We start from the raw sequence: 27,892 nt of genomic DNA on the forward strand, positions 1-27,892 counted from the left end.
TTTGACACCTTTGTTCACCTTTGCAACATTAAAAAATATTTATTGAGCATGATAGTGTTTTAAAAGTAAAAAAAAAAGATTCAAAATCACATTTTATGTTGGATTAAAAGACTAAAAAAGACACAAAATGACTAAAAATAGACACAAAAAGACTAAAAAAAGACACAAAATGACCAAAAAATACACAAAATGACTAAAAAAAGAAACAAAATGACTAAAAAAAGACACAAAATGACCAAAAAAGACACACAATGAGAAGAATGACCAAAACAAACCACAGAAGACACAAAATAGTCACAAAATAACTAAAAAAGAAACAACAACAGACACAAAATGACCAAAAAAGACACAAATTACCAAAAAAAAGACACAAAATGACTTACAAAGACAAAAAGACATGAAAATGATTCAAAAATGGACAAAATAGCCCAAGACTCCATAGAGTTAACTATAAAACACAATAAATAGATTTGTTTTAATGCCTGAAGGAGTAATCTGTTGCTTTATCTTTTCATAAAGAACTGCAACAGTCAAGTCAAACTGGCAGCAGGCTGAAATAAAACATCCCCCGTAAATAAAAAAGTTTTATATGCCGCACAGAAATATGGCCCTGTGTTAATGTTTAGCCAGTTTTTACTTGCACGTATCACCAAAACTGTCCAGAGGGCTGATATGAAAATGAGCAGGAAGAAAAAGGGGAAGTTAGCAGAGCCGATTCCTCTCAGTGGGTGGGTTTAAAAGCTTCTTGCATCACAAACTAACACATTTTATGGAAGACAAGTGACTGAGGCAAAGGTTTATGTTCAAGCCTCAGCATCTGTACTCGTCCGTCTGATGCTTGACTTTTTTGGGTGTCTGGGTAAGTTTCAAAGCTCTTTTACTGTAGACTATTAGTTCAGGAAGTATTTTAACTAGAATTAAAATTGTTTAAAACAGCAGATATGTGAATGTATTTCATTTGAAAGACTACAGCCAACAGTAGAGTGAGGATTATGTACATTTGTGCAATTACTTAATTGAAACCTGCCAACTTTCATCTTGTATAAATCCTAAACGAAGGGTGTACTCATTTCAAAACTGCAAATACAGAAGTCAAACCACAGGGACATTAAGTGCAGAATAATTATATTAGTTTCTAAATGCTTTGTCCATAATGATGAAGTGTTTTTTGTCTGCTGTACTTTGTATGTTCTTGAAACCTTTGCATGACTTATCGTGTCGCACTGCAGCGGTTTAGATGTTTAGATGTTTGGTTGTGTTATTATCAGATAGTTTCATGTGGTTAGCTTTATCTATGCATGATAAATGTCTTGTTTGGTGTGAATTAGGGAGCACATTTATGCATTACAATTTAAGGACCCTTAAATTAAATGTATGTTCATGCATTAGCAGGAATGCTAATTTGAGTATTCTGAAAATTGAGCTCTACAGAATGCTGCAAAGTTAAACTGATGTGGTATCTTAATATGTGTGAGAGAGTATCTTTTGTGGTTAGATTCAACATAGAACATCTTTGTCACGTTTTTTCTTCTCTGAGTGTCTCTATCCCCTATACAGGCTCAAACACAGACACATTTTCTCGCATTTTTATACCACTTATCTGCCAGGAAACATCAGGACAGAGAGCATCTTGACAGGTTCCTGTTAAACCAGCTCTTTCATGACATGGTTGTATTTGCTATGTCATACGACATCACACAAGGAAAATGAACAATTGCACTCCATCCTGATCCTAAAACATGGTGCACTGCCTTGCACACACTGAGGTAGTGACACATTGGCAATATTTATTGGTTACTAACATCATAACTCACTCAGGAAAGGGGGAAAATACTTAAAAATATTTGGTATCCTGTAATGATTTTAAGATATTAAAGCTGCTAATTTAAGGATTGACATTGGTTACTCTTAAATTGGTGATAAGTTGCTTAAATCTGCATTTTTAATAGACTTGATGAACCCAGTTTATAACAAATAGAGTGATATATTACAGAACTACACAACCAAGGAACATACAAGCAGCTGAGAGGATAAAAAAGTGAGAAAAAAATAAACTTCTCTCTGCAAAGTGTTGCTCTATGCAGAAACAGAGGTGAATTCTGCACAATTTAAAGTTGTAAAGTTCGTAAACATCATGCATCAGGGGCATTGACATAGATTTTAAACATGCTAGTGACAACCACATTTGATACAGAGAGAGACACACAGATAATGTCAGGTTGAAGTGCTGCAGGGCACTGGGTTTCTTCTCCCTTCATGTTGCAGTACAACCCTGATGCAACTTCCCTATCAGTTCGTCTGTGTCAGCCACAGTGAGTCAACTCCCTTCAAAAAAGACCAAAAAATCTCCTTTGCAGTGGCCAAGATGCAGTGAAAAACAGACGTCGTTTTTTAGTCGACTGGCTCCAGTGGATGAAAGAGAACGAGGTGGAACATCAGCGTGTTGATCGTCCATTATCAGAGTTTGTTGACCTCGAAGTCAAGTTAGTGATGTGAGAAAACATTAGGCGGCCAAGAATGAGGAATGAGTAAACAATGTTTTTCAGAATAGGGAACACTGCTGTCTGTTTATGACGGCACAAACAAAACCAATAGGTATCGTCACTCTGGTGTGAAGAAATGTCACACAGAAGCTTCTGGTGGTGTTACAGTCACAGTTCAGATGATAGAAGGAAGTGCTCACAGGCTGAAAATAGGCCCAGCTAAAGTGTGAACACATTTGACAAAGACTAAGACTATTAGCATTCAGCTGTGTGCTAAAGGCTGAGCATGTGATCCATGTTTCACCTGGAAACATTAAACTATGGCCTCTTTGCTTCAGTGCACTGTGTATTTTTGTACTATTTTAGAATAATATGTATTCGCTGAATGAAAACACGTCTGTTAGTCGTGCTGTTGGTGCAAGGTACATATGATAATATAGTGCAAATAATTCAGACCCTCACACTTTATTTAATTTGGTTGCCTTTTGTATGCTTTTTTACTGTTATGGTTATGCTGGAACATGGTCTCACAGGAATCCGTGAAATAGCCACGGATTTGCTTAACTCGAAATCCGTGGAATAGCCACGGAATCACTCAAATTTTCGTGAAACTGACACGGATTTCGCTACAATGCAAGTTAATATTTTTTTCCTATTGGTTTGTTCCACGTGACAGTTTCGTTTTTAGTGAAAAAATCAATATTTTGACTTAGTTTCTGCATAAAAAATGGATTTTGATCACATTTCTAGCGAGAAATATATGTTTTATTTTCTAAATATTCACTCAGTGAATGTACATAATCACTTTGTATGTTGGAATAGCCACGGGATATGACTGTCATTAACTTGCATTGTAGCGCAATCCGTGTCAGTTTCATGGAAATTTGAGTGATTCCGTGGCTATTCCACGGATTTTGAGTTAAGCAAATCAGGCAAATAACTATATTTGGTAACTTCAGGTAATATTTCGAGAAAAAAAGTTGCAATTTTCCTAGATTAAAGTGGCAAATCTACAAGAAAAAAAGTCGCAGATTTACGAGAAAAAAGTGGGAAAAAAGCAACTTCTTTCTCCCAGATTCACCACTTTAACCCTTAATAGGGCACTCATTGAAATACTTGCAAATTTCAACCCTAGAGAATATTGGAGGATATTACATACAGCCAGAATGTGTAAAAAAAAAACATACGAAATAATATTTTCAGAAAAAAGTTTACAAGATTAAAGTGACAAATCTACTAGAAAAAAATGCGCCTATTTATGAGATTTAAAGTGGTGAATCTGGGAGAAAAAAGTTGCTTTTTTCCCACTTTTTTCTCGTAAATTTGCGACTTTTTTTCTTGTAGATTTGCCACTTTAATCCAGTAAATTTGTAACTTTTTTCTCGAAATATTACCTGAAGTTACCAAATATAGTTCTTTGCCTGATAAAGGGTTAAGTGCAGGTTTTTGGACATCGACACGGGGAGAACATGCAAACTCCACACAGAAGAGCCGCAGGCCGGAGTCGAAGAGTGCTAACCACTACTCCACTGTATAAATTTAATTATTAAACAAAAAATATTAATTGCATTAGTTTATTAGTTTTTAGTTTTTTAACAAATATCGCCATGTTAATGTTATCTTGAATTCTTTCGGCCACGACAATCGTGAAGTGAAAACCTGATATCGTTTCATAGCCTGTTTCACAGTAGGTGATAATGAGACACACTGAATACAGAACCGTATACACTGCAAAAAAAGAAAAGTTGGGTGAACTCAAAATTTCAAGGCAACAAACTTCAGTAAAATTTTAAGTTGGACAATTAAACTAAATATTTTAAGTTTTGCTTTTGAGTTTGCTGAACTCTGAATTTTTTAACTTATAATTTTAAATTGTACGAAATTGTCCTTACTCCTGCAATGTGCTGAATTGGCACGATTTTAACGGCGCTATGAAATGTTAGCTAATGTTGCGACCACAATTTTGAGTTAGCATTGATATGCTAATGGCTACTCTTGTAGCTGTAACAAGGTAACAAGCAGTGCCGCTAGCATCAGTTAGCCGCTAGCATCAGTTAGCCGCTAGCTTTCGCTAATGACCGAATTTCAACGCTTTCCCGCATTTCCCAACAAAGAAATAAGAGTTATCAGAACTATTGTCCCTTGTTGTGAACCCCAACTTAAAGATATAAGTAACAACAACTCACCAACTTGTTTTTGAGCAGACAACTGGCTTCCTTTGTTGTGCTAACTTACATTATTGCCCTAAATGTCAATAATTTATATTTCCAAGTTTTACCAACTTAAATCACTGTTTTAGGCAAAAAATACAAGTTGGCTTTTTTTGCAGTGTACATTAAATTGGAATAAATTATTCAACATTCAGTACTTCTCCCTTTTCGTTCAGCGTTTGTCTTCATTTTCTTCCTGTTCTGCCAGTTAATTCTGAATAAAACAGCCGCTGTATATAGTGAATTATGTTTCATATTCCTAACTTGTTTTTCCAAAATGCTCAGATATTTAGAGTTAATGTTTTTATTTGTTTTAGGAATGTGCCGTGTTTAGGGTCCTTTAGAAATATAGAAAAATATATAGAAAAAATAGATATGGTATCAATAGAGGCCTTGTCTTCTTTTGGAGGTGCAAGTTTCAGTTTAGCACTAGTGGTCAACAGGTGTTGAAAACAACACGCTTAAATTAAGAAGACACAGCCTTTTTTATTTTCATAATGCAGGTCAAATGTAAAGCGTGTAAGCGATTTATGTGAGAGAGAGAAAAGTAGCCTTGTGATGGTGAGTAGTTTGATATCTTTTATGATAAGTTTGCAAGTAAACTGATTACTTGTAGAGTTGTTTCTGACAGTAAGTAACTATACCAAGTTGCTGGATCCTCAAAATAACATTAAAAGTGTGGGTTCAAGTAGTAGTAGTAGTACTAAAATCAAGTTTAAAAGAATTACTAATCTGTTTATGTGTGTATGTGTGCTTCTGAATTAACCAGCAACCTCCCGAAAAATGACCCTATATGTAATTTGTACAGCAGCTTATTACGATCCATGTTTATCTGTACACTTACATTGTAAATTTCCCTGTTTAGGGAAATATCTTGTCTTATTTAGGTTTATAGTTAGACCATGCATTGTAAAAGACATAGTAATTATAACAGAAATGAGGTGATGGAATCTAAAAGCCAAGACAAAGTGAGGATACTTGGTACAAAGAGCAACAAGTTCCATTTAGGTCAGAAGAAAGATGTTCATAACCAGAGAAATTCTAGAGAATTCAATTTTGTAATTTTAAGTTGTGTATTTTAACTTCCTTGCATTTTTACGTCATGTTCTATGTCACAGTGACTACTTCCATATTTTATACAGTCTATGGTCTTCCCTATCAAGCCATTTAAAAACCTCTACCACAACATGATGTTTTATCATATAACATCAAGAAGAAGGGCTGCACAATTTGAAAAAAATATCTAATTGCTTTAATTTTGAGTGATAGTTTAATTTACATTTACATTTACATTTAGTCATTTAGCAGACGCTTTTATCCAAAGCAACTTACAGGAAGAGTAAAAGCAAACAATCGAGGTATAGTGCAATAATAATTAGTGCATCAATAAGTGCTAGTGACAATTTTTTTGAGGAGTAGAATTATCGTAATTGCAATATGATTCACAATACTGGAGGGAATTATCATATTTGCATCATTATCCTAATTTTCATTGAAAAACATGAAATGATCATGTGATTTTCTGCTTGGTTCTTTACCAAAGATTCTTTCTAAAGTCTAAAGATAAAATTTGTAGGTCAGGATATGTCGATGACATTTTATTTTATTTTTTTTAATTTTATCTTTATTGAGGCCAACAGGTTACATACAACATAGGATATTTTCCCTTCTTAAAAAAAACAAAACATAATTTAATCTTATATGTACAGGTTCCTGATACATAGGAAAAGCAAAGAAAGGAAAACAAAACTAAATCATAGAAAAGATAACCATCAGAATTTTCATTCTGTATCCATAGATATACATCAACATCAGTTTTCTTCCCAGGCCCAATTTTTTAAATTTTTTATGTATTACCATTATGAACAGTTCGAACATAAGAGGGAGTTTCACTTTAATTCTCTGAAAGAAAATAAATAAAGAAAAAGGGACATGCATACACATAGATAATTACAACAAGACAAAAACAAAAAATACTCAAACAAAATCTGATTTTAGGCCTATATGATCAACATACCCAGTCCATTTAGACCATATTCTAGAAAATGTGTCAGTCTGGATTTTGAGGGAGTAGGATAACTTTTCCATTATATATATATATATATATCATGGACCACATCTATTCTCCTATTGTAGGTGGGTCTTGTTTTAACCACCTTCTTGAGACTGCTTTTTTTGCTTGCCACCAGAAGTATAAGTAACAACTTTTTATCTCTATGATATGTCGATGACATTTAAATTGTTTTTGATTGTGTGGTCCTAATAAGAAGTAGAGGAATGATGCCAAACAAGAGATTTGGGGGAACACTTATCCAAAATCTCTTCACACCGTTTCCCAGCACAAAAGCATTTCAGTGATTCACCTGATTTGATGATGACCAAGATACAGTAGCTGATGGAAACAGATGTGACACGAGGGGGGATTTTGGATACAAAAAGGATGTTGCTGGCAGGAAAAGCAGCTCGTATGCAAACTCGAGCTAATCACACACTGATAAGTGCTCGCATTCACGCTAGATGTCTCTCCATCTCGTTTCAGATCTTTACTCTCACATGATAAAGCGGCCATTGCTCTGACTCTATGAATGTGTGGCAAGGTTATAATAGTTTTGGATTTTTCATTAGTTTTAGTTTTAATTTCGTTGTGAATTTTTGTTTTTCAAATTCAGTTAGTTTTAGTTAGTTTTTAGAGTGAGTTTTCTTCTTTAGTTTATTTTTTATTTTTTTGAAAATGCTTAGTTTTAGTTTAGTTTTTATTAGTTTTAGTGTTAGTTTTAGTTTTTTTGTAATGGGCTATGTGTTGGGTGCCAGATTCAAAGAGGTCGTAATAAATTTTGCCTTCATTTCCTTTGGTTTATCATCTCAGCCTCAATAAGGTTATTAACTCTTACAGTTCTGGGTGTTTTGAATTTTGGTTCCAGTCTCAGTAAACATATTTAACATGTGTTACATGTTCAAATAGAAACACTGAATTATGAATGAAAAAAGTTGACCAAAACGAAAACTAAGGACATTTTCACTATAATTTTAGTTAGTTTTAGTTAGTTTTGTAACCACGCAATACAGTTTCAGTTAGTTATCGTTTTTTTAAAAACTCTCGTTTTATTTTTATTTCAGTTAACGAAAATCTTTCTTCAATTCTAGTTTTCGTTATTTCGTTAGTTTTCGTTAACTATAATAACCTTGGTGTGTGGGTACATGTTGAATTAAATTCTGTTAAAATACACCTTTTAAAGGAAATGAAAACACTGAATAATTAAGCATTAGGTGCAACACAACCCAAAAGGAAACCCTATATTGCACATAGATAATGGCTGAGTCAGCCACATTTCTCAGTAAAGTGTCCCGAGGTGTGAATTCTGGGTGTTTAGCTACAGTTATGCTTTAAAAACACTATTCACCCTTTCTTGTTTCCATGTAGATTAACCCTGACTGAATCATGTCAGACAACGTACTGGAAGAAGTCTTCATCAAACGATCTCAGCAGAAGAAGAAGACCTCCCCTTTGAACTACAAGGAGAGATTGTTTATCCTCACACAGGAGAAAATAGCCTACTATGATTTTGACCCAGACAAAGGGGTACGTACACTACCGGTCAAAAGTTTTAGAACACCCCAATTTTTCCAGTTTTTTATTGAAATTCAAGCAGTTCAAGTCAAATGAACAGCTTGAAAGGGTACAAAGGTAAGTGGTGAACTGCCAGAGGTAAATAAAAAAAGGTAAGCTTAACCAAAACTGAAAAATAATGTACATTTCAGAATTATACAAGTAGGCCTTTTTCAGGGAACAAGAAATGGGTTAACAACTTAACTCTATGGAGTCTTGGGCTATTTTGTCCATTTTTGAATTCTTTTCATGTCTTTGTAAGTCATTTTGTGTCTTTTTTTAGTCATTTTGTGTCTTTTTTTGGTCATTTTGTGTCTTTTGGTGTTTTTTTGGTCATTTTGTGTCTTTTTTTGGTCATTCTGTGTCTTTTGGTGTCTTTTTTTTGTTATTTTGTGTCTTTTTTTGGTCATTTTGTGTCTTTTTTTGGTCATTTTGTGTCTTTTTTTGGTCATTTGGTGTCTTTTTTTAGTCATTTTGTGTCTTTTTTTGGTCATTTTGTGTCTTTTGGTGTCTTTTTTTGTCATTTTGTGTCTTTTTTTGGTCATTTTGTGTCTTTTTTTAGTCATTTTGTGTCTTTTGGTGTCTTTTCTTGTCATTTTGTGTCTTTTTTTGGTCATTTTGTGTCTTTTTTTAGTCCTTTAGTCCAACATAAAATGTGATTTTGAATCTTTTTTTTACTTTCAAAACACTATCATGCTCAATAAAGAATTTTAAATGTTGCAAATGTGCATTAATTTCAGAGTACACTGAGACATTAAACTGCATCATTTTCAATTAAATTCTGGAAAAGTTGGTGTGTTCTAAAACTTTTGTATATGGAACTGCAGAACTCATTTTGATGAAATGCAGCTACATTTGCCTGTGAGTTACCTGACTGTTTCCTCATCTGTTAAGCAGAAGCGAAAAGGTTTGAGAGGATCAGTCGACCTCGAGAAGATCAAGTGTGTCGAGACGGTCCAGGCAGAGCCAAACTCCCCGCAGGAGCGCATGTATGCTTTTCAGGTAGACATTTTTGTCAATTCTTTAAGAGAGAGGGACTCAGTCTCATTACAATCATTAACGTTACAAAAAAAGGGTGCAACAGTGTGTAACTTACCAGCCACTTTGCATTGTCACGGGTCTAAAAAGTACCAAAAAGTACCAGGTTTATTCTTCCAGCCCTACCTCTATGCTAGTGTTAACAAGCTTTCTATATCTTAATATCAGTTATTGTAGAATGAATGAAGAATGAAGTTTATTTCTTATTTGATAGTGTTTCAGTATGGAGGTCAGAAGTGACCAAAATAAATAAATGACTGGGTAGATACATTTAAATGCCATTAAATTAACCATGTAGGGATTAATTATTTGATAAACTGTGAAATAAAAAGATATATTTTTATTTAATTAAATTAAAAAATTTATCTTTTAAAAAAATTAATCTTTGTATAAATTCCTCTATTTATTTAGTGTCCCATTTAATTTTACTTTCTATTTATTTATTTTTATGCATTTTTATTTTAAATGTATTTAAAAATGTATTTTTATATTCATACATTATTTTTCATTTTCTGCCTATTTATTTCCCCAAACTTATTTGTTTTGGTATCATTATTATAATTATAATTATTATTTAATTTTATTTTTAATTTTTTAATTTTTTAATTTTTTAATTTAATTTTTTTTATTTTTACATTTTTTTATAATTAATGCAAACATTTAAAAAATAAATAATTAAATAGGAAAGTAAATGAACAGGTGACTTAATAAAAAGGTTAATAAATAAAAAGCAAATTAAAACAAAAATATCAATGTCACATTTGATCAATCAATGCCTGTACTTACCTTCAATATTATTTTTGGTACCTTTTAATTGCATAAGAATGTATTTATCGGGTCAGGAATTAATTCATTTAGTTATTCATTTTTTATTTTGACAGCTTCTGTCCTCCATATAACAAACTACAATATTCAAAAACTATATAGAAGCTGCAAGAAGCAACACATGGAGCCTGTAACACACGACCAAGCTCTCTCCTTGGAGAACAAAAAGTGTTCAGTCCTCCAAAAGTTATAAATGTGAAAGTCTATTGTTAAGAAGTGAAACCATCTTTACACTCAAGTGAACTGGGGGCGTTCAGAGACAGTGCAGGTGGTGATTTTGTACACACAAGTTGACATTTACAAAGTGTCTGTTGTTCTTTTTTTTAACCATTTTTGCCACAGATCATTTATGATGAGGGGCCGCTGTACATCTTTGCAAAGAATGAGGATATTCGGGCTCAGTGGATAAAGAAACTGAAAGAAAGTAAGCACATGCATGGAAATGCACAAATAAATCTGGTGTTTTTGTGTCTTGTCAGTCACTTTATCTCCTACAGTAAATGCATATCAGACCATTTTATATATTTTATACAAAAAATCTTTCCTGCCACATGCCATCACACTGTACAATAACAAATAGCCTGGTTCATTACATACCATCGTTATGCACTTTATGTGTTCTTTATGCACACTGTTCATTGCACCTTATTTGTTTCATAGCACCAACATTTTTATACTGCATATTCATATTTATTCTGCACTGGAATTCTACTCCTTAATACATACTCCTTCTTTAGACACTTTATTTTGATTTTTACTTTACATTTTATTGAATTTTATTGTATTTTTTTGGTCATTTTGTGTCTTTTTTTGGTCATTTTGTGTCTTTTTTTGTCATTTTGTGTCTTTTGGTGTCTTTTTTTGTCATTTTGTGTCTTCTTTAGTCATTTTGTGTCTTTTGGTGTCTTTTTTTGTCATTTTGTGTCTTTTTTTGGTCATTTTGTGTCTTTTTTTAGTCCTTTAGTCCAACATAAAATTCTATTGATATTCTATTTATATTTTATTGCTTGAAGTATGCCTAGGTTGTTCTTTTTATTTAATTGTGTTGTTATTGTCTCTGTGTGTAATGCTGCTGCTACACTGTAATTTCCCAGCTTGGGATAAATAAAGTCTATCTATCTATCTATCTATCTATCTATCTATCTATCTATCTATCTATCTATCTATCTATCTATCTATCTATCTATCTATCTATCTATCTATCATATCTTAACATCATGCAGTAACAACAGAAGAGATTGGTGCATTTGCAAATGCAGGTGTAGATTCAATGTAAATGTCCTGTGTGTGTGTGTGTGTGTGTGTGTGTGTGTGTGTGTGTGTGTGTGTGTGTGTGTGTGCATAGTGGTGCGCTTCAACAAGGATCTCATGCAGAAGTACCATCCTTGTTTCTGGGCGGATGGGGTGTGGCTGTGCTGCCACCAGGAAGTTAAACAAGCCATGGGTTGCAGAGTACTGGATAGTAAGAACGGTGAGATTCTTTTTGCTTTGAAAAACTGCAACAATACACAACTAAACTTAACCCTAAACCATTTAATTTACATATCAAATGATGTCATTAATAGGCTTTTCGTCTCAAGCATCTCGAAGAAGATTATCCAGGAAACCTCTCCCTCCCACTCCCACAGAGGTACAAACAAACAGTCCCTTTTCAAACATTATTTCATTTCACACGTCATTTTTTAAATAATACAGCGACTAATCTGGTGTTTTTTTCTAGGAGAAGTCTGTTCGGCCTTTACCTCCACAGCCTCCAGAGCCACCTGGCCCCTCTGCAGGCATGACTGTCATAGCAGAGTATGATTACACACCAATGACACCTCAAGACCTGGAGCTGAGGAAGGACGAAGAGTACACCATCCTGGAGATGATTGACCAGAACTGGTGGAGGGCCAGAGACAAATATGGGTAACAATAAGAACTATGCAGAGTTTAAAAGAGCAGCCTAATGACACAACATGTGAAAAAAGTGCTTTCCAAAGTAAAATTATTGCAAGCTTCTTGTTTGCAAAAGAGGAAATATTGATTGAGGCCTTTGAGGAACCTAAATAAAAAGTAATAACTGTATAAACAACAGGAGGGTGAACAAAAACAAGAGTAGAAATGCAGAATATGTACACTACTGGTCAAAAGTTTTAGAACACACCAAAATTGAAAATGATGCAGTTTAATGTCTCAGTGTACTCTGAAATTAATGCACATTTGAAACATTTAAAATTCTTTATTGAGCATGATAGTGTTTTGAAAGTAAAAAAAAGATTCAAAATCACATTTTATGTTGGACTAAAGGACTAAAAAAAGACACAAAATGACCCAAAAAAAAGACACAAAATGACAAAAAAAGACACCAAAACACACAAAATGACTAAAAAAAGACACAAAATGACCAAAAAAAGACACAAAATGACAAAAAAGACACCAAAAGACACAAAATGACTAAAAAAAGACACAAAATGACCAAAAAAAGACACAAAATGACAAAAAAAGACACCAAAAGACACAAAATGACTAAAAAAAGACACAAAATGACCAAAAAAAGAAACAAAATGACTAAAAAAAGACACAAAATGATCAAAAAAAGACACAAAATGACTTACAAAGACATGAAAATAATTCAAAAATGGACAAAATAGCCCAAGACTCCATAGAGTTAAGTTGTTAACCCATTTCTTGTTCCCTGAAAAAGGCCTACTTGTATAATTCTGAAATGTACATTATTTTCCAGTTTTGGTTAAGCTTACCTTTTTTTATTTACCTCTGGCAGTTCACCACTTACCTTTGTACCCTTTCAAGCTGTTCATTTGACTTGAACTGTTTGAATTTCAATAAAAAACTCGAAAAATTGGGGTGTTCTAAAACTTTTGACCGGTAGTGTATACAGATATGTTTTTACTGTATTTGACCAAACGATATGGGCCAATCTTCAAAAATTAAAATGTACGTCATCTGTTATTTGAATAAATCTATTTGCATACAGAGTTTTAGGAGCCAGAATTTGTATAGGAAATGCTACTGTAGCTACTGCAGCCAATACGTACATTCGTTCACATTATTAATAATTACAATGTGTTTTCTTTTGCAGAAAGGAAGGATATATACCTTGTAATTATGTTGTGGAAGGTGGAAACGGGCTAGAAAAATTTGAGTGAGTATGGCCATTATTGTACTGCATTTACTGTAGTTTCTTATATCTTTGTTGATTTTTAATTTGGATGTTAAAGGAAGACTTCATCCTTTAAATCACCATTTGCATCTGCAAAACAAAACCTTTATGGACCAAAAAAACAGCAGTGGATGGCTCCTCTCTCTCCGTTTCAGGACGGAGAGATTCAAAAGATTCTTCTCTCCTATTATTATTATTATTATTATTATTATTATTATTATTATTATTATTATTATTATTATTATTCTCTCCTACAGCCATCAGGCTGTCTCATTCTAACAGAGATTTTTTTTATTTTATTTTATTTTATTTGCACAGTTAGAATTACATAAAATGACAAAAATAACATATAATGTAAAGTGCAGGGAGAGGCAGAAAACCCAGATGGGCTTATTTAAAGCCTCCACCTAAAATTTCATAGTTATTAGAAATTAATAAACTGATAATAGAAAAAACAAATGTATAACATCAACAAGTTATAATGACAATAACAAAAACAATTAAAAACAAAAATGAACATGTTAAAAAAGTGTATTTGTGTGTGAATTAGAATTTTAAAACAGCAGTTAAATGAGCTTTTAGACATCTTTTGAAGCATTTTACAGAGATGGAGTCCTTTGCCAGATGGGAAAAGGTTTTCCAGATTCCAGATTCTACCAGAATAACTGGATTTACCCTCGGGGATGAATAAAGTAATTTTGATTTGATTTTGATTTGATCCACATTAAATGGAGAATCCAAAACTGGAGTATTTCCTCGAAGATTTTTAGTGAAAATGCACAGGAGGGATCTGAGAAAAAAACTTTTTTTTAAAGAATTCAAGGCTACACAGACTGAATTATCAATTTACAAATAGTAATTTTAAGGGTAAAGTATTCCTTTAAGTCCCTTGTCTGTATGAGTGTGATCTCTGATAATTGTTGCAAAAAACAGAATCCAGGAAAAATGATATTCACATATTTTTTTGCAGCTGGTACTCCAAGAACATGAACCGTAGCCAGGCAGAAAAGCTGTTAAAGACTGAGGTAAGCTTTATAACTGACATAATGTTATTGGAAGAGAGTTTGTGCACCTCAAACTGAAACATTTACACTTGCAAGGTTATAATAGTTTTGGGTTTTTCATTAGTTTTAGTTTTAATTTCGTTGTGAATTTTTGTTTTCAAATTCAGTTAGTTTTAGTTAGTTTTAAGAGTGAGTTTTCTAGTTTTAGTTTAGTTTTTATTTTTTGAAAATGCTTAGTTTTAGTTTAGTTTTTATTAGTTTTAGTGTTAGTTTTAGTTTTTTTGTAATGGGATATGTGTTGGGTGCGAGATTCAAAGAGGTCATAATAAATTTTGCCTTTATTTCCTTTGGTTTATCCATCTCAGCCCCAATAAGGTTATTAACTGTTTTGTATTTTGGTTCTAGTGTAAACATCCCAGTCTCAGTAAACATATTCACCATGTGTTGCATGTTCAAATAGAAACACTGAATTATGAATGAAAAAAGTTGACAAAAACGAAAACTAAGGACATTTCCACTGTAATTTTAGTTAGTTTAAGTTTAGACAGTTTCAGTTAGTTATTGTTTTTTTAAAAACTCTATTTTTTATTTTTATTTCAGTTAACGAAAATGTTTTTTCAATTCTAGTTTTCGTTATTTCGTTAGTTTTCGTTAACTATAATAACCTTGGTGTGTTGTTTCCCAGAACAAAGACGGAGGCTTCCTGGTACGGGACTCAAGCAAGGCCGGAAAATACACTGTGTCTTTGTTCAGTAAGGGTGGCGGGTGAGTACGCTCAGTGGAGTTAAACACTGTTGAAATACTGTATCCACTGACCCCAGCCATGCATGAACGTATCAAAAGAAGAACTGTTTGTAATGAAAGCGGAAACAGTGGGCCACAGAGGGAGAGAGATGTAAATTATTCATGCAAAACCTGGACTAATCTGCCTGCACAAGTTTTTTTCATTCTGCAGGACTGAGCCGTCTTGTGGATAAGGCTGAGAAGATATTACCTGTTCATGCATACATGATAAATGATCAGTTCCTGTCTCGATGTAAAGCTGCCACTAAATCCACTTTAAGGTTCTTTTTCTTTTTCTTTTCTCTCTGCAGGGAAACCAGTGGATGCTGCAGACATTTTTTAAGTCAGCTCTGTCTCCACTGTGTTAAAGTGTTCGTGTGTTTTAGTCTTTTTGGTCACTTAATGTCTTTTTTGGTCATTTTGTTTCCTTTTTTTGGTTATTTTGTGTCTTTTTTTAGTCATTTTGTGTCTTTTTTTTGCCATTTTGTTTCTTTTTTGGGTAATTTTGTGTCTTTTTTTGGTCATTTTGTGTCTTTTTTTGGTCAATTTGTGTCTTTTTTGGTAATTTTGTGTCTTTTCTGGTCATTTTGTGTCTTTTTTGCTCATTTTGTGTCTTTTTTGGTCATTTTGTTTCCTTTTTTTGGTCATTTTGTTTCCTTTTTTTGGTCATTTTGTGTCTTTATTGGTCAATATGTGTCTTTTTTGGTAATTTTGTGTCTTTTCTGGTAATTTTGTGTCTTTTTTGATCATTTTGTGTCTTTTTTGATCATTTTGTTGGCAATTTGTGTCTTTTTTGATCATTTTGTTTCCTTTTTTTGGTCATCCAAAACCTGGACTAATCTGCCTGCACAAGTTTTTTCATTCTGCAGGACTGAGCCGTCTTGTGGATAAGGCTGAGAAGATATTACCTGTTCATGCATACATGATAAATGATCAGTTCCTGTCTCGATGTAAAGCTGCCACTAAATCCACTTTAAGGTTCTCTTTCTTTTTCTTTTCTCTCTGTAGGGAAACCAGTGGATGCTGCAGACATTATAACATCTGCACCACCACACAGGGCCAGTTCTACCTGGCAGAGAAGCATAATTTCGGCAGCATCCCAGAGCTCATCAACTACCACCAGCACAATGCAGCAGGTCCATACAGAACACACACTGTAAAACTTTTTACTGTAAAATTACAGTAAATTACTGCTAGTTACACTACCGGTCAAAAGTTTTAGAACACCCCAATTTTTCCATTTTTTTATTGAAATTCAAGCAGTTCAAGTCAAATGAACAGCTTGAAAGGGTACAAAGGTAAGTGGTGAACTGCCAGAGGTAAATAAAAAAAGGTAAGCTTAACCAAAACTGGAAGATAATGTACATTTCAGAATTATACAAGTAGGCCTTTTTCAGGGAACAAGAAATGGGTTAACAACTTAACTCTATGGAGTCTTGGGCTATTTTGTCCATTTTTTAATTCTTTTCATGTCTTTATAAGTCATTTTGTGTCTTTTTTTGGTCATTTTGTGTCTTTTTTTAGTCATTTTGTGTCTTTTTTTGTCATTTTGTGTCTTTTGGTGTGTTTTTTTTGTCATTTTGTGTCTTTTTTTGGTAATTTTGTGTCTTTTTTTAGTCCTTCAGTCTAACATAAAATGTGATTTTGAATCTTTTTTTTACTTTCAAAACACTATCATGCGCAATAAAGAATTTTAAATGTTGCAAATGTGCATTAATTTCAGAGTACACTGAGACATTAAACTGCATAATTTTCAATTAAATTCTGGAAAAGTTGGTGTGTTCTAAAACTTTTGACCAGTCGTGTATATTAGGATTGCTGGAAAAACAACACATTGTGATTATTTCAGCCCAGACAAAAAATAAATAAAATAAAACTTGTCTTCTTTTCGAAAATAATGACTTCATTTTCCTGACATGCTCAGCTGAAAACCTGAAAAAAATATATAATTTTGATCGTCGGAATGCCTGAGCAATCATGAAAACTCCCACAATGCATTGCTTTCACAGCAATATACTGTGAAATCATAATACAGCAAGTTACTGTTAGAATTTGACTGTAAATTTACAGCAAAGTCTTACAGTGCATGGATATATGCATGGCATAAAGCAAATTTTCAGATTTAAATAATTTGTTGATAGTTTGAAATGGAAAGTAGGCAACAAAATATGAGCACAGAATAAAAACAGAACATAAAAAATGTTGATTTTCTCTCACTAGGTATGGTTAGCAGGCTGAAATACATTGTGTCTAACCGGGCACTTCCTCCATCAACAGCAGGGCTCGGCTACGGTAAGATTATACTATATCAATACACATTTTAATATCTTGTTTTGGTGATCATAAAGTCTGGGGATGAGGCTCTGGTGGCCGATGATAAATGGCTCTCTGTGTGCAAATGATTAACCGCACTGCATGTTTTAAACTTATGATAATTTCTTAGTAGGCACCAAAAGTCCATTGATTGTGAGAAGATTAGCTTTAGTGCAGAGAATGAGATAAGAAGACTGATAATAACTTCCTCATGTGTGAACAGTAAATATGACGCAGAAGCCAGCAGGCTAGCAGGTTAGCTTAGTCTATAGCAGCTATTCTCAACCTTGGGGTCGGGACCCCAATTGGGGTCGCGAGATGATTTCTGGGGGTCGCCAAATCATTTTTTAAGTCAGCTCTGTCTCCACTGGGTTAAAGTGTTCATGTGTTTTAGTCTTTTTGGTCACTTAATGCCTTTTTTGGTCATTTTGTTTCCTTTTTTTGGTTATTTTGTGTCTTTTTTTAGTCATTTTGTGTCTTTTTTTGGCCATTTAGTGTCTTTTTTGGTCAATTTGCGTCTTTTTTGGTCATTTTGTGTCTTTTCTGGTCATTTTGAGTCTTTTTTGATCATTTTGTGGTCATTTTGTGTCTTTTTTGGCCATTTTGTGTCTTTTTTGGTAATTTTGTGTCTTTTCTGGTAATTCTGTGTCTTTTCTGGTCATTTTGTGTCTTTTTTGATCATTTTGTGGTCAATTTGTGTCTTTTTTGATCATTTTGTGGTCAATTTGTGTCTTTTTTGGTCATTTTGTTTCCTTTTTTGGTTATTTTGTGTCTTTTTTTAGTCATTTTGTGTCTTTTTTTGTTATTTTGTTTCCTTTTTTGGTTATTTTGTGTCTTTTTTTAGTCATTTTGTGTCTTTTTTTGTTATTTTGTTTCCTTTTTTGGTCATTTTGTTTCTTTTTTGGGTAATTTTGTGTCTTTTTTTGGTCATTTTGTGTCTTTTTTGGTCAATTTGTGTCTTTTTTGGTCATTTTGTGTCTTTTCTGGTCATTTTGTGTCTTTTTTGCTCATTTTGTGTCTTTTTTGATCATTTTGTGGTCAATTTGTGTCTTTTTGGTCATTTTGTTTCCTTTTTTTGGTCATTTTGTTTGTTTTTTTGGGTGATCTGAACTGTGTGTGTGAGATTCTGTTCAGTGAGCGGGGGTCGCGGACAACATGCATGTTAAATTGGGGGTCGCGACTCAAAAAGGTTGAGAACTACTGCTCTATAGAAACATCTAACTTGGCTCAGTCCAAAGGCAGCAAAATCTGCCCCCTAGAGCCTTAGGAGCTCACTTTTTAAAATGTTGTAGCTTGTTTAATCTGGTTTTAAGGGGATTACACGCACCCTATTTCCTGGCTAGCAGTAACCTTCTAGGCTTTAGAAACATCCAGCAAACTCACAACATTCTGGGTTTTTTAGTCACTTTTTTTTAGTATTATTGTCTTTTTTTCTGGATTAAACGAAGAAAATATAACATGTTAACTAGTGAGGCAGATTATGTTACATTCTGACACAGTCAGCTAGCTTTTTCTCTCTGTTTCCTTCGTCTTGATGCTAAGCAAAAATTTGTCTAGTTTTTTTAAATTTTAAAATAAGAAATATCATAAAAATAAACGCCCAATGCCCAGTATATGTCACATCACAGATCTTTGACATTTAGGGGTAGAATTTTTTTTTTAAAACATCATAAATGTGCTCTATGTGGTCCACTTGGTCTGTGGTATATCCCCCATAATTTTCCTTTAAGGATTACTGGGTCTGGGTTCTTATGCGTTAAATTAAATGTATTTCAGTTCTCTTCTATTATTTGGTACTGTATCATACTCTGCTGTAATGGTAGTGTTTCTGTATTTGGCACTAGTTTAAATGATTGTTTCTAAAGATGGAGATCTTACAAATTAACTTACTCCACTGGAATGATATTTATTATTCTGGAAAAAGCATCTGACAGAAACCACCGAGCAAACACCCCCAAATTCATAGTCCTCTACCTCGCTTTTCAGTGTAAGGGGGTTAAGATATGGCACATATTGAGACTACTTGATGCAATAAAATAAAATGTCATCATATCAGTAATCACATCAGCATTTTGTATTTTATTTTGATGCATTTGTTGAGTAAGTATTTGCAATTTTGTAACAAGATAACTACAAGCATATTTCCTAAAATGTCAGTACACTGAAAAAAAGAACCAACTTAATGGAATTGTTTCATTTGGTAACACCTAAATGAATTAAGTTCTTTCAAATTAATTTAAAATCAATTGTGTTAATCTAACTTATTAAATTAGTTTGAAAGAACTTAATTCATTTAGGTGTTACCACATGAAACAATTCAATTAAGTTGGTTCAACTATTTTCTTTTTTCAGGGTACATATCCCTGTATTGTGGATGCTGTCAGTATTAAAGTGCTCCTCCATTATTTCTTGTGTGCTCCAGGTGTTTGGGAGATCGACCCCCTTTACCTGACCTTCATCAGGGAACTGGGAACGGGCCAGTTTGGAGTGGTGAAGTATGGGAAGTGGCAGGGCCAGCATGACGTCGCCATTAAGATGATTAAAGAGGGATCCATGTCTGAAGATGACTTCATCGAAGAAGCCAAAATCATGATGTAAGCAGAATGAATCAGGACTGAGCTGACACTCTCTCTCTCTTCCAAAGCTACACACTGTAAAAAAAAAAAGATAAACAACAGCTACTCAATAAAATTGAGGCAACAGATTGCACGCAATATTATTTATTAAATCTAACAAGTTGAGTTAATAACAACTTAACAGGAAGTGCCTGTCAATTAAAAACAGACTAATTCTATTGTGTTGGATTCATTCAAAATTCTCTTGATCTAGAATTACATACACATAAAGATTATATTTCATGTGGTCAAATGAGTGACGCATTTACACTACCGGTCAAAAGTTTTAGAACACCCCAGTTTTTCCAGTTTTTTATTGAAATTCAAGCAGTTCAAGTCAAATGAACAGCTTGAAAGGGTCCAAAGGTAAGTGGTGAACTGCCAGAGGTAAATAAAAAAAGGTAAGCTTAACCAAAACTGAAAAATAATGTACATTTCAGAATTATACAAGTAGGCCTTTTTCAGGGAACAAGAAATGGGTTAACAACTTAACTCTATGGAGTCTTGAGCTATTTTGTCCATTTTTGAATTCTTTTCATGTCTTTGTAAGTCATTTTGTGTCATTTTTTGGTCATTTTGTGTCTTTATTTAGTCATTTTGTGTCTTTTTTTGGTCATTTTGTGTCTTTATTTAGTCATTTTGTGTCTTTTTTTTAGTCATTTTGTGTTGTTGGTGTCTTTTTTAGTCATTTTGTGTCTTTTTTTTAGTCATTTTGTGTTGTTGGTGTCTTTTTTTGTCATTTTGTGTCTTTTTTTGGTCATTTTGTGTCTTTTTTTAGTCATTTTGTGTCTTTTTTTGGTCACTTTGTGTCTTTTTTTAGTCCTTTAGTCCAACATAAAATGTGATTTTGAATCTTTTTTTTACTTTCAAAACACTATCATGCTCAATAAAGAATTTTAAATGTTGCAAATGTGCATTAATTTCAGAGTACACTGAGACATTAAACTGCATAATTTTCAATTAAATTCTGGAAAAAGTTGGCGTGTTCTAATACTTTTGACCAGTGGTGTATATTTATCACATTTTATCAAATATATTAAGTAAAATGAAATGACTACAGAATCATTTATTACAGTGCAGTTGAATTGAATGCAGTGGAAATAACGGTGATGATAAAACTGTGTGATGTGTCACACTGGGAAGTGTAGTTTATACAAGTTCTGTGAGAAAAAAACAACACACTTCCTTCTCCTTTTGCTCAAACCAGGAAGCTTCGCCATGAGAACCTGGTCCAGCTGTACGGCGTGTGCACCAAACAGAAACCCATTTATATCGTGACTGAGTTCCTCTCCAATGGCTGCCTGCTGACGTACCTCAGGGAGGGCCTGAAGCAGCACCCAACAGCTGTCCAGCTGCTGGAGATGTGTAAAGACGTCTCCGAGGGCATGGCCTACCTCGAGGAACAGCAGTACATCCACAGAGACCTGGTGAGAGACACACACCAACATTCCCAGTACACTGTACACTGTAAAAAAAAAAACTGTTGTTTTTACGGTAAAAAACTGGCAGCTGTGGTTGCCAAAACTTTACCGTAATAAATACGGTAGAACTTTTTTTTTATATTACGGTAAAATGATGATGAGAAAATGATTTCACGTTGAAGATTGCCATTTTATTAAATTTTTTATTGTATAAATAAAAAAGTTTTTCCTTTAAAAGAAACGCTGTTCTGCCATATAATTGACAAGAAAATACTTCATAAATGCTGCATAAATTAAAGATTTTACCATTAAATATTACAGTCTATTTCTGTTAGAGATATGGTGTTTAGTACATTTAACAGTTAGGAAAAGTATTTTTTGATGACTTGTATATATATTACAGTATATTTTTGCTACAAACACGGTGCCAGTGTATTTTACAGTGGAGTAATGTATTTAAAAAAACAAAACAAAAAAAACCTGTAAAAAATACTGTTTTGGCTGATATATACATTTACGGTGTTTCATTGTTACTGAAACTGAATTTATCATTTTACGGACTTTTACTGTCATGGTTTAGCAGTTTTTCACCGTAAAATCTACAGACATTTTTTAGAGTTTAAATTGTAATAAGTTCACTTTACTTAAAACAAGTTAGGAAACCGATTGCCTCAAAATCTCCAAGTAAAGTAGCTAATTCATTCAAGGTGTCATAGCTAACAATAACTGTGTTAAGACGACTCAGATAATGGCAGTAAACTTGAGTATAGTTAACTCAAAATCATTAGTTAGGTTGACTATAACATGTCAATTTGACTACTTAAACTTGTGAGTTATCTTAATTAGGCAGTACTCATAAAAATAAGTTATCCGTACAAATTTAAGTGTTCACATTACTAGCAAAATATCAGGAAACGATTGCCTTGATATGTTCAAGTAAGCTGAACCAAAAGTGATAAGTTATTGAAACGAAGAGACAAAAGACAACAGTTTGAATGGAAAACAAAGTTTAATAATTAAACTTTTTTTGTTGTGAACACAAATACATGGAAAATGGGTTCCAGGCTGAAAACTACTGAAGTTTACCTTAAATACAGGGATTCTCAAGTGTGGTTACACACATTGTTGAGGGTTCTCCAAATTCAGAGCATAAGTAACCTAACTAATGATTCTGAGTTAACTTTACTCAAGTTTACTGCCATTATCTGAGTTGTCTAAACACAGTTATTTTTAGCTATGACACCTTGAAATTAATTAGCTACTTTACTTGGAGATTTTGAGGCAATCGGTTTCCTAACTTTTTTTAAGTAAAGTGAACTTATTACAATTTACAGTTTCTGGATCATTTTATCATTCCATGCAGAGATATCCCGGGATGAGGTATTTAAAGATAACAGTAAATGTTTAATGATTAAACTTTAATCTAAAGTGTTGTTTGTTCTGTCCTCAGGCTGCCAGGAACTGTTTAGTCGACGGGAATGGCACCATCAAAGTGACTGATTTTGGATTGTCAAGGTAAAATACTTCACATGAATCACAGGAAACACAGAAGCTGATAGTGGTGCCTGATAAAATAACTCAATTCAACAGTTACACTATAATAACCACTATTAAGAGATACAGAGGACGAGACAGAGAACTAACGGATGTGATTCCCAACAGGACTTTAATTTGTTTTTTTTGTTTCCTTATGTGGATGTTATGTTTGTGTATTGTGAAGTTATGTTTTTGTGTGTTTTTTTTGTGGATGCACAATGCAAAATGTGAAAAATTAATAAAAACCAAAGTGAAAAAAAAACAACCAACTATTAATTGATCCGACTTCACTTTGAGCGTCCCGAGTTCTTCCTGAACGTCTACATGTGATTTTTTTTAAGAAAAATGAAAAAATAGCTTTGTTAGAGCGATCTAAAAAAACTGTTACATCTCCCTTTTTCCGAAATCTTCCTGTGTTTTTAATATGGGAGCCAATGAGGCTGTTGGTGGTGTTGGTGGATCATCTTTGCGTCCTACGCCCAAACTATAACTCTGACAGCTTTACCAGAGGATTGTGAGGGAGAAGACTAATTTTCCTACGTTTCTATGTATAAATTATTTCTGTAGAGTGGAATTTGCGGCCTGGAGCGCAGTTTTAAAATTTATTTTTTGACAGTTTTTTCTCTCCCTCTACACTCTGAGCGATGATGTCACACACTGTGACACGAACATTCTGTGCAATACACACCCATTATAATCTCAGAATTTCTCCAAAAATGATCATGGTCATTGAACAGGGATTGATATAAAACTATATGACCTATCGAAACGTGGATTAATACACCGATACACAAGACTTGTGTCTACTGTTTAAAGTTTAAATGGAGTCTCTAGGTGAAATTATGCTGGAGGAGTAGACGTTTAAAAATCTCCAATTATTGTTCTTTTTCGCTCATTTTTTGTCGGCCGTATTAAGTAAATTCGTATTCTGTAGAGAAAAGTAATAGCACACCGATCCCGATCAAACTGCACGTTTTGATATATAATTTGTCCTACAACTCTTGAGAGTTGTAGGACAAACTTTTTTCTCAAAATATTATTTTCATATGTTTTTTTTACACATTCTGGCTGTATGTAATATCCTCCAATATTCTCTAGGGTTGAAATTTGGAATTTGCAAGTATTTCAATGAGTGTCCTATTAAGGGTTAAAGCTTTACGCACATTTAGTTGACACTTAAAATGAAGAACTTTTACGTGTATGGATGTTTTGTGTGTGTGTGTGTGTGTGTGTGTGTGTGTGAAGGTTATAATAGTTTTGGATTTTTCATTAGTTTTATTTTTAATTCTTTTGTGAATTTTTGTTTTAAAATTCAGTTAGTTTTAATTAGTTTTTAGAGTGAGTTTTCTAGTTTTAGTTTCGTTTTTAGTTTTTGAAAATGCTTAGTTTTAGTTTAGTTTTTATTAGTTTTAGTTTTTTTGTAATGGGCTATATGTTGGGTGCGTGATTCAAAGAGGTCATAATAAATGTTTCCTTTATTTCCTTTGGTTTATCATCTCAGACCCAATAAGGTTATTAACTCTTACAGTTCTTGGTGTTTTGAATTTTGGTTCCAGTCTCAGTAAACATATTCACCATGTGTTGCATGTTCAAATAGAAATACTGAATTATGAATGAAAAAAAGTTGACAAAAACCAAAACTAAGCAGATTTTCACTATAATTTTAGTTAGTTTTGTAACCACACAATACAGTTTCAGTTAGTTATCATTTTTTTTAAATTTTTATTTCAGTTAACGAAAATGTTTTTTCAATTCTAGTTTTCGTTATTTCGCTAGTTTTCGTGAACTATAATAACCTTGGTGTGTGTGTGTGTTTTTCTTACACTGTGGTATTTGTACTTCTGCATTTTAAACAGAAAGCCTGAATACTGTTTTCACCACTTCTTTAGGTACGTCTTAGATGACGAGTACACCAGCTCAGCAGGTTCTAAGTTCCCCGTTCGCTGGTCGCCTCCTGAAGTTCTCCTCTACTGCAAGTTCAGCAGCAAGTCAGACATCTGGGCCTACGGTGAGTTCACACAATGGAGAGGACGTTTTTCAGTTTGCTGTTGCATTTCTGTTAGTATTATCATTAGTTTAATCTATATTTAACCCATAAGAACCCAGACCCATAATACTTAAAGGAAAATGATGGGGGATATACCACAGACCAAGTTTTGATTGATTGATTGTCCTTATTTTGAACATGCAAGCAAGTAAAAAAAACAAAAACAAGTTTAAATATTAATAGATGAATAAATAAAAAACAAAACAAAAAGCAAAATAAAAATTGAGAAAACAGACACTTTCTGCAAGCTCGAAAGGGAGTAGTACTCACTTTTGTCCATTTTTGAATTCTTTTCATGTCTTTGTAAGTCATTTTGTGTTTTATTTTGTTATTTTGTGTCTTTTTTTAGTCATTTTGTGTCTTTTGGTGTTTTTTTTTTGTCATTTTGTGTCTTTTTTTGGTCATTTTGTGTCTTTTTTTAGTCCTTTAGTCCAACATAAAATGTGATTCTGAATCTTTTTTTACTTTCAAAACACTACATGATAGTGTTTTGAAAGTATAAAGAATTTTAAATGTTGCAAATGTGCATTAATTTCAGAGTACACTGAGACATTAAACTGCATAATTTTCAATTCAATTCTGGAAAAGTTGGTGTGTTCTAAAACTTTTGACCAGTAGTGTATTTCAAAATAGTGACTTTAATTTGTTCAGGAAATATGGTCAGAACAAGTTAAATGCAATACAGGACAAACTATTAAAGGGTTAGAATTGTTAAATGGGTTTCATCTTAGATTCTAGAAGATTTAAATGGTGTCACCATGGGTTCTTATGGGTTAAATATCTGCACAAACTATGAATTCCCACCTGTATTAAAGCATCACAACTAATCAAATGTTTCTATACTTAGGGGTTCTCATGTGGGAGGTGTACACTTTGGGAAAGCTTCCATATGAGCGACTTAACAACACGGAAATAGTGGATCAGGTTTCCCGGGGCCATCGCCTCTTCCGCCCCCAGCTGGCCAATGAGAAGGTCTACAGCATCATGTCCGACTGCTGGCATGATGTAAGTGGATTTTGCATTAACTTGTAGGCCTCAGTAGAGAATGGTTGCATATGAAAATATGGTATAACGCTTTATAATAAGGTCCTTAATAACCATTAATTAACAAGTAATAAGGCATTGTTCTCGCTTTAGATCCGGTATTTGCAAAAAGCATAGTTAACTTATAGTTAACTTATAATAGATGAGCAATAAAGTATATTTTAATATCAATAAGCAAACAAAATAAGATTAATAAAGGCATGGCAAAGACATAATGGGTGGGTCATGGGTGTTTGTAATGCCATTATTAACACTTATATAAGCTTATAAACACACAATAATGTTAATAAGCATCTTGTAATAGAAAAACTAGACACATTTTCTACTTACAGAGACACAAATTTGCCTTTTTCTTTGCATTTCCACAACATACATCAAAATTGTGACATTAATAGTGCTGTTTAACAATAAAAAACAAATGACCATTTGCCTTTTTGTTTGCATCTCCATAACATATATCAAAATTGTGACTTTTACTCAGAAAATATGGTCCGAACAAGTTAAATGCAATACAGGCCAAACTATTAACGGATTAGATTTGTTAAATGGGTTTAGACTTAACCTCCTAACAAAAAATAAGCTTATAAACACACAATAATATTAATAATCATGCTGAAAAAACTGAAACTACTGTGTCATTCCTTCAAAGTGTATTTTTAAATTGGTCTAATGAAAAATGATGGGTTCATGTTTAAACCTGATGTTTTCAGTTTGCTTCAAAGCGAATGTCACTACCTGTGGATAAAATTAAAAGAAACACTTCTACTCATTTATAATTGGATGTAATGGGGTAAATATGAAGTTTTCCCAAATTAAAAAAATAAGTTGTAAAAGAGAAAAAAAATTAGTTTATGGTCTTTGTAATGAATAATGTTTTTACTTTGAATGAAAGCTAATTTTTTTGCTTTGTCTTAAAATACAAAATTTATTTACATTAAATCAAAATTTACGTTTTCAACCGAATCATAAATTTAATTTGTGAAAAACTAATAAATTTAGGTGTAACAAATGACAGTAATTTTTTTAAGTTGATCCAAAGTATCACTTTTTTCAGTGCATCTTGTAAGGACTTACAAGGGCCTTATTACTTGTTAATTAATGGTTTTTACAAAGACCTTAATATAAAGCGTTAACGAAAATATTTTTAAACACCTCACAACTTATCCTTTTTCCTTTCGGTAACACTTTACAATAACCATCTAAGTGATGTTTATACATGGTTTATAAACCAATTATTATTAACCATTTACAAAATTCTATACATATTTAATCTTTAAATGGTTTCAAGCAATTTCTTAAAGGTATAAGAATAATTTTGAAATAATTTACATACTTAATATGGTGTTAAAGATGTTATAATGAGTGTAAAGCTATTAATAAACTAATAATTATGTTTGTTTATGGTAAAGTAATCTATTTGGCATTTATAAATTATAGTTCAACATTATTACATTTTCTATTCACCATTCTAAATGGCCTATATATGGTTTATAAATGATGATTAAACATTAATAAACTATCTGTTTACCATTTATAAATGGTCTATTTACCATCTATAAATGATGGTTATTGTAAAGTGTTACCTTCCTTTCTTTTTTTTTTTTTTTAGAAAGCAGAGGAGAGACCCACCTTTCAGGAGCTGGCGCTGACTGTTCAGGATGTGCTGTACGAGCTGCAGTAGATCCCAAAATAATCACAAACCCACCGACACAAACAGCTGATCCCACAGAGCAGCATCTCTGTCTGTCCCTGAGAGTTAACATGATCATTTCAACAGTTTACAGCTTGAACACGGGACTGCAC

The 27,892-nt window shown here is 33.1% G+C and overlaps 1 protein-coding gene across 1 annotated transcript; it reads left to right on the forward strand.

Annotated features, from left to right (window-relative positions):
* The first annotated feature begins 757 nt into the window (after positions 1–757).
* btk (Bruton agammaglobulinemia tyrosine kinase) lies at positions 758–27,783 on the forward strand. The gene is made up of 18 exons (XM_059346149.1): positions 758–859; positions 8,115–8,273; positions 9,198–9,302; positions 10,506–10,587; positions 11,509–11,634; positions 11,729–11,793; positions 11,884–12,071; positions 13,246–13,308; positions 14,297–14,351; positions 15,016–15,095; positions 16,122–16,249; positions 17,334–17,405; positions 19,849–20,020; positions 21,249–21,468; positions 22,913–22,977; positions 24,888–25,006; positions 25,893–26,050; positions 27,699–27,783. The coding sequence occupies exons 2-18, from the start codon at positions 8,133–8,135 to the stop codon at positions 27,768–27,770; spliced, it is 1,911 nt and encodes a 636-aa protein (XP_059202132.1). The 5' UTR covers positions 758–859; positions 8,115–8,132; the 3' UTR covers positions 27,771–27,783.
* The last annotated feature ends 109 nt before the right edge of the window (positions 27,784–27,892 follow it).

This window comes from Centropristis striata, chromosome 12 (assembly GCF_030273125.1).
Source record: "Centropristis striata isolate RG_2023a ecotype Rhode Island chromosome 12, C.striata_1.0, whole genome shotgun sequence".
Classification (NCBI taxonomy): domain Eukaryota; kingdom Metazoa; phylum Chordata; class Actinopteri; order Perciformes; family Serranidae; genus Centropristis; species Centropristis striata.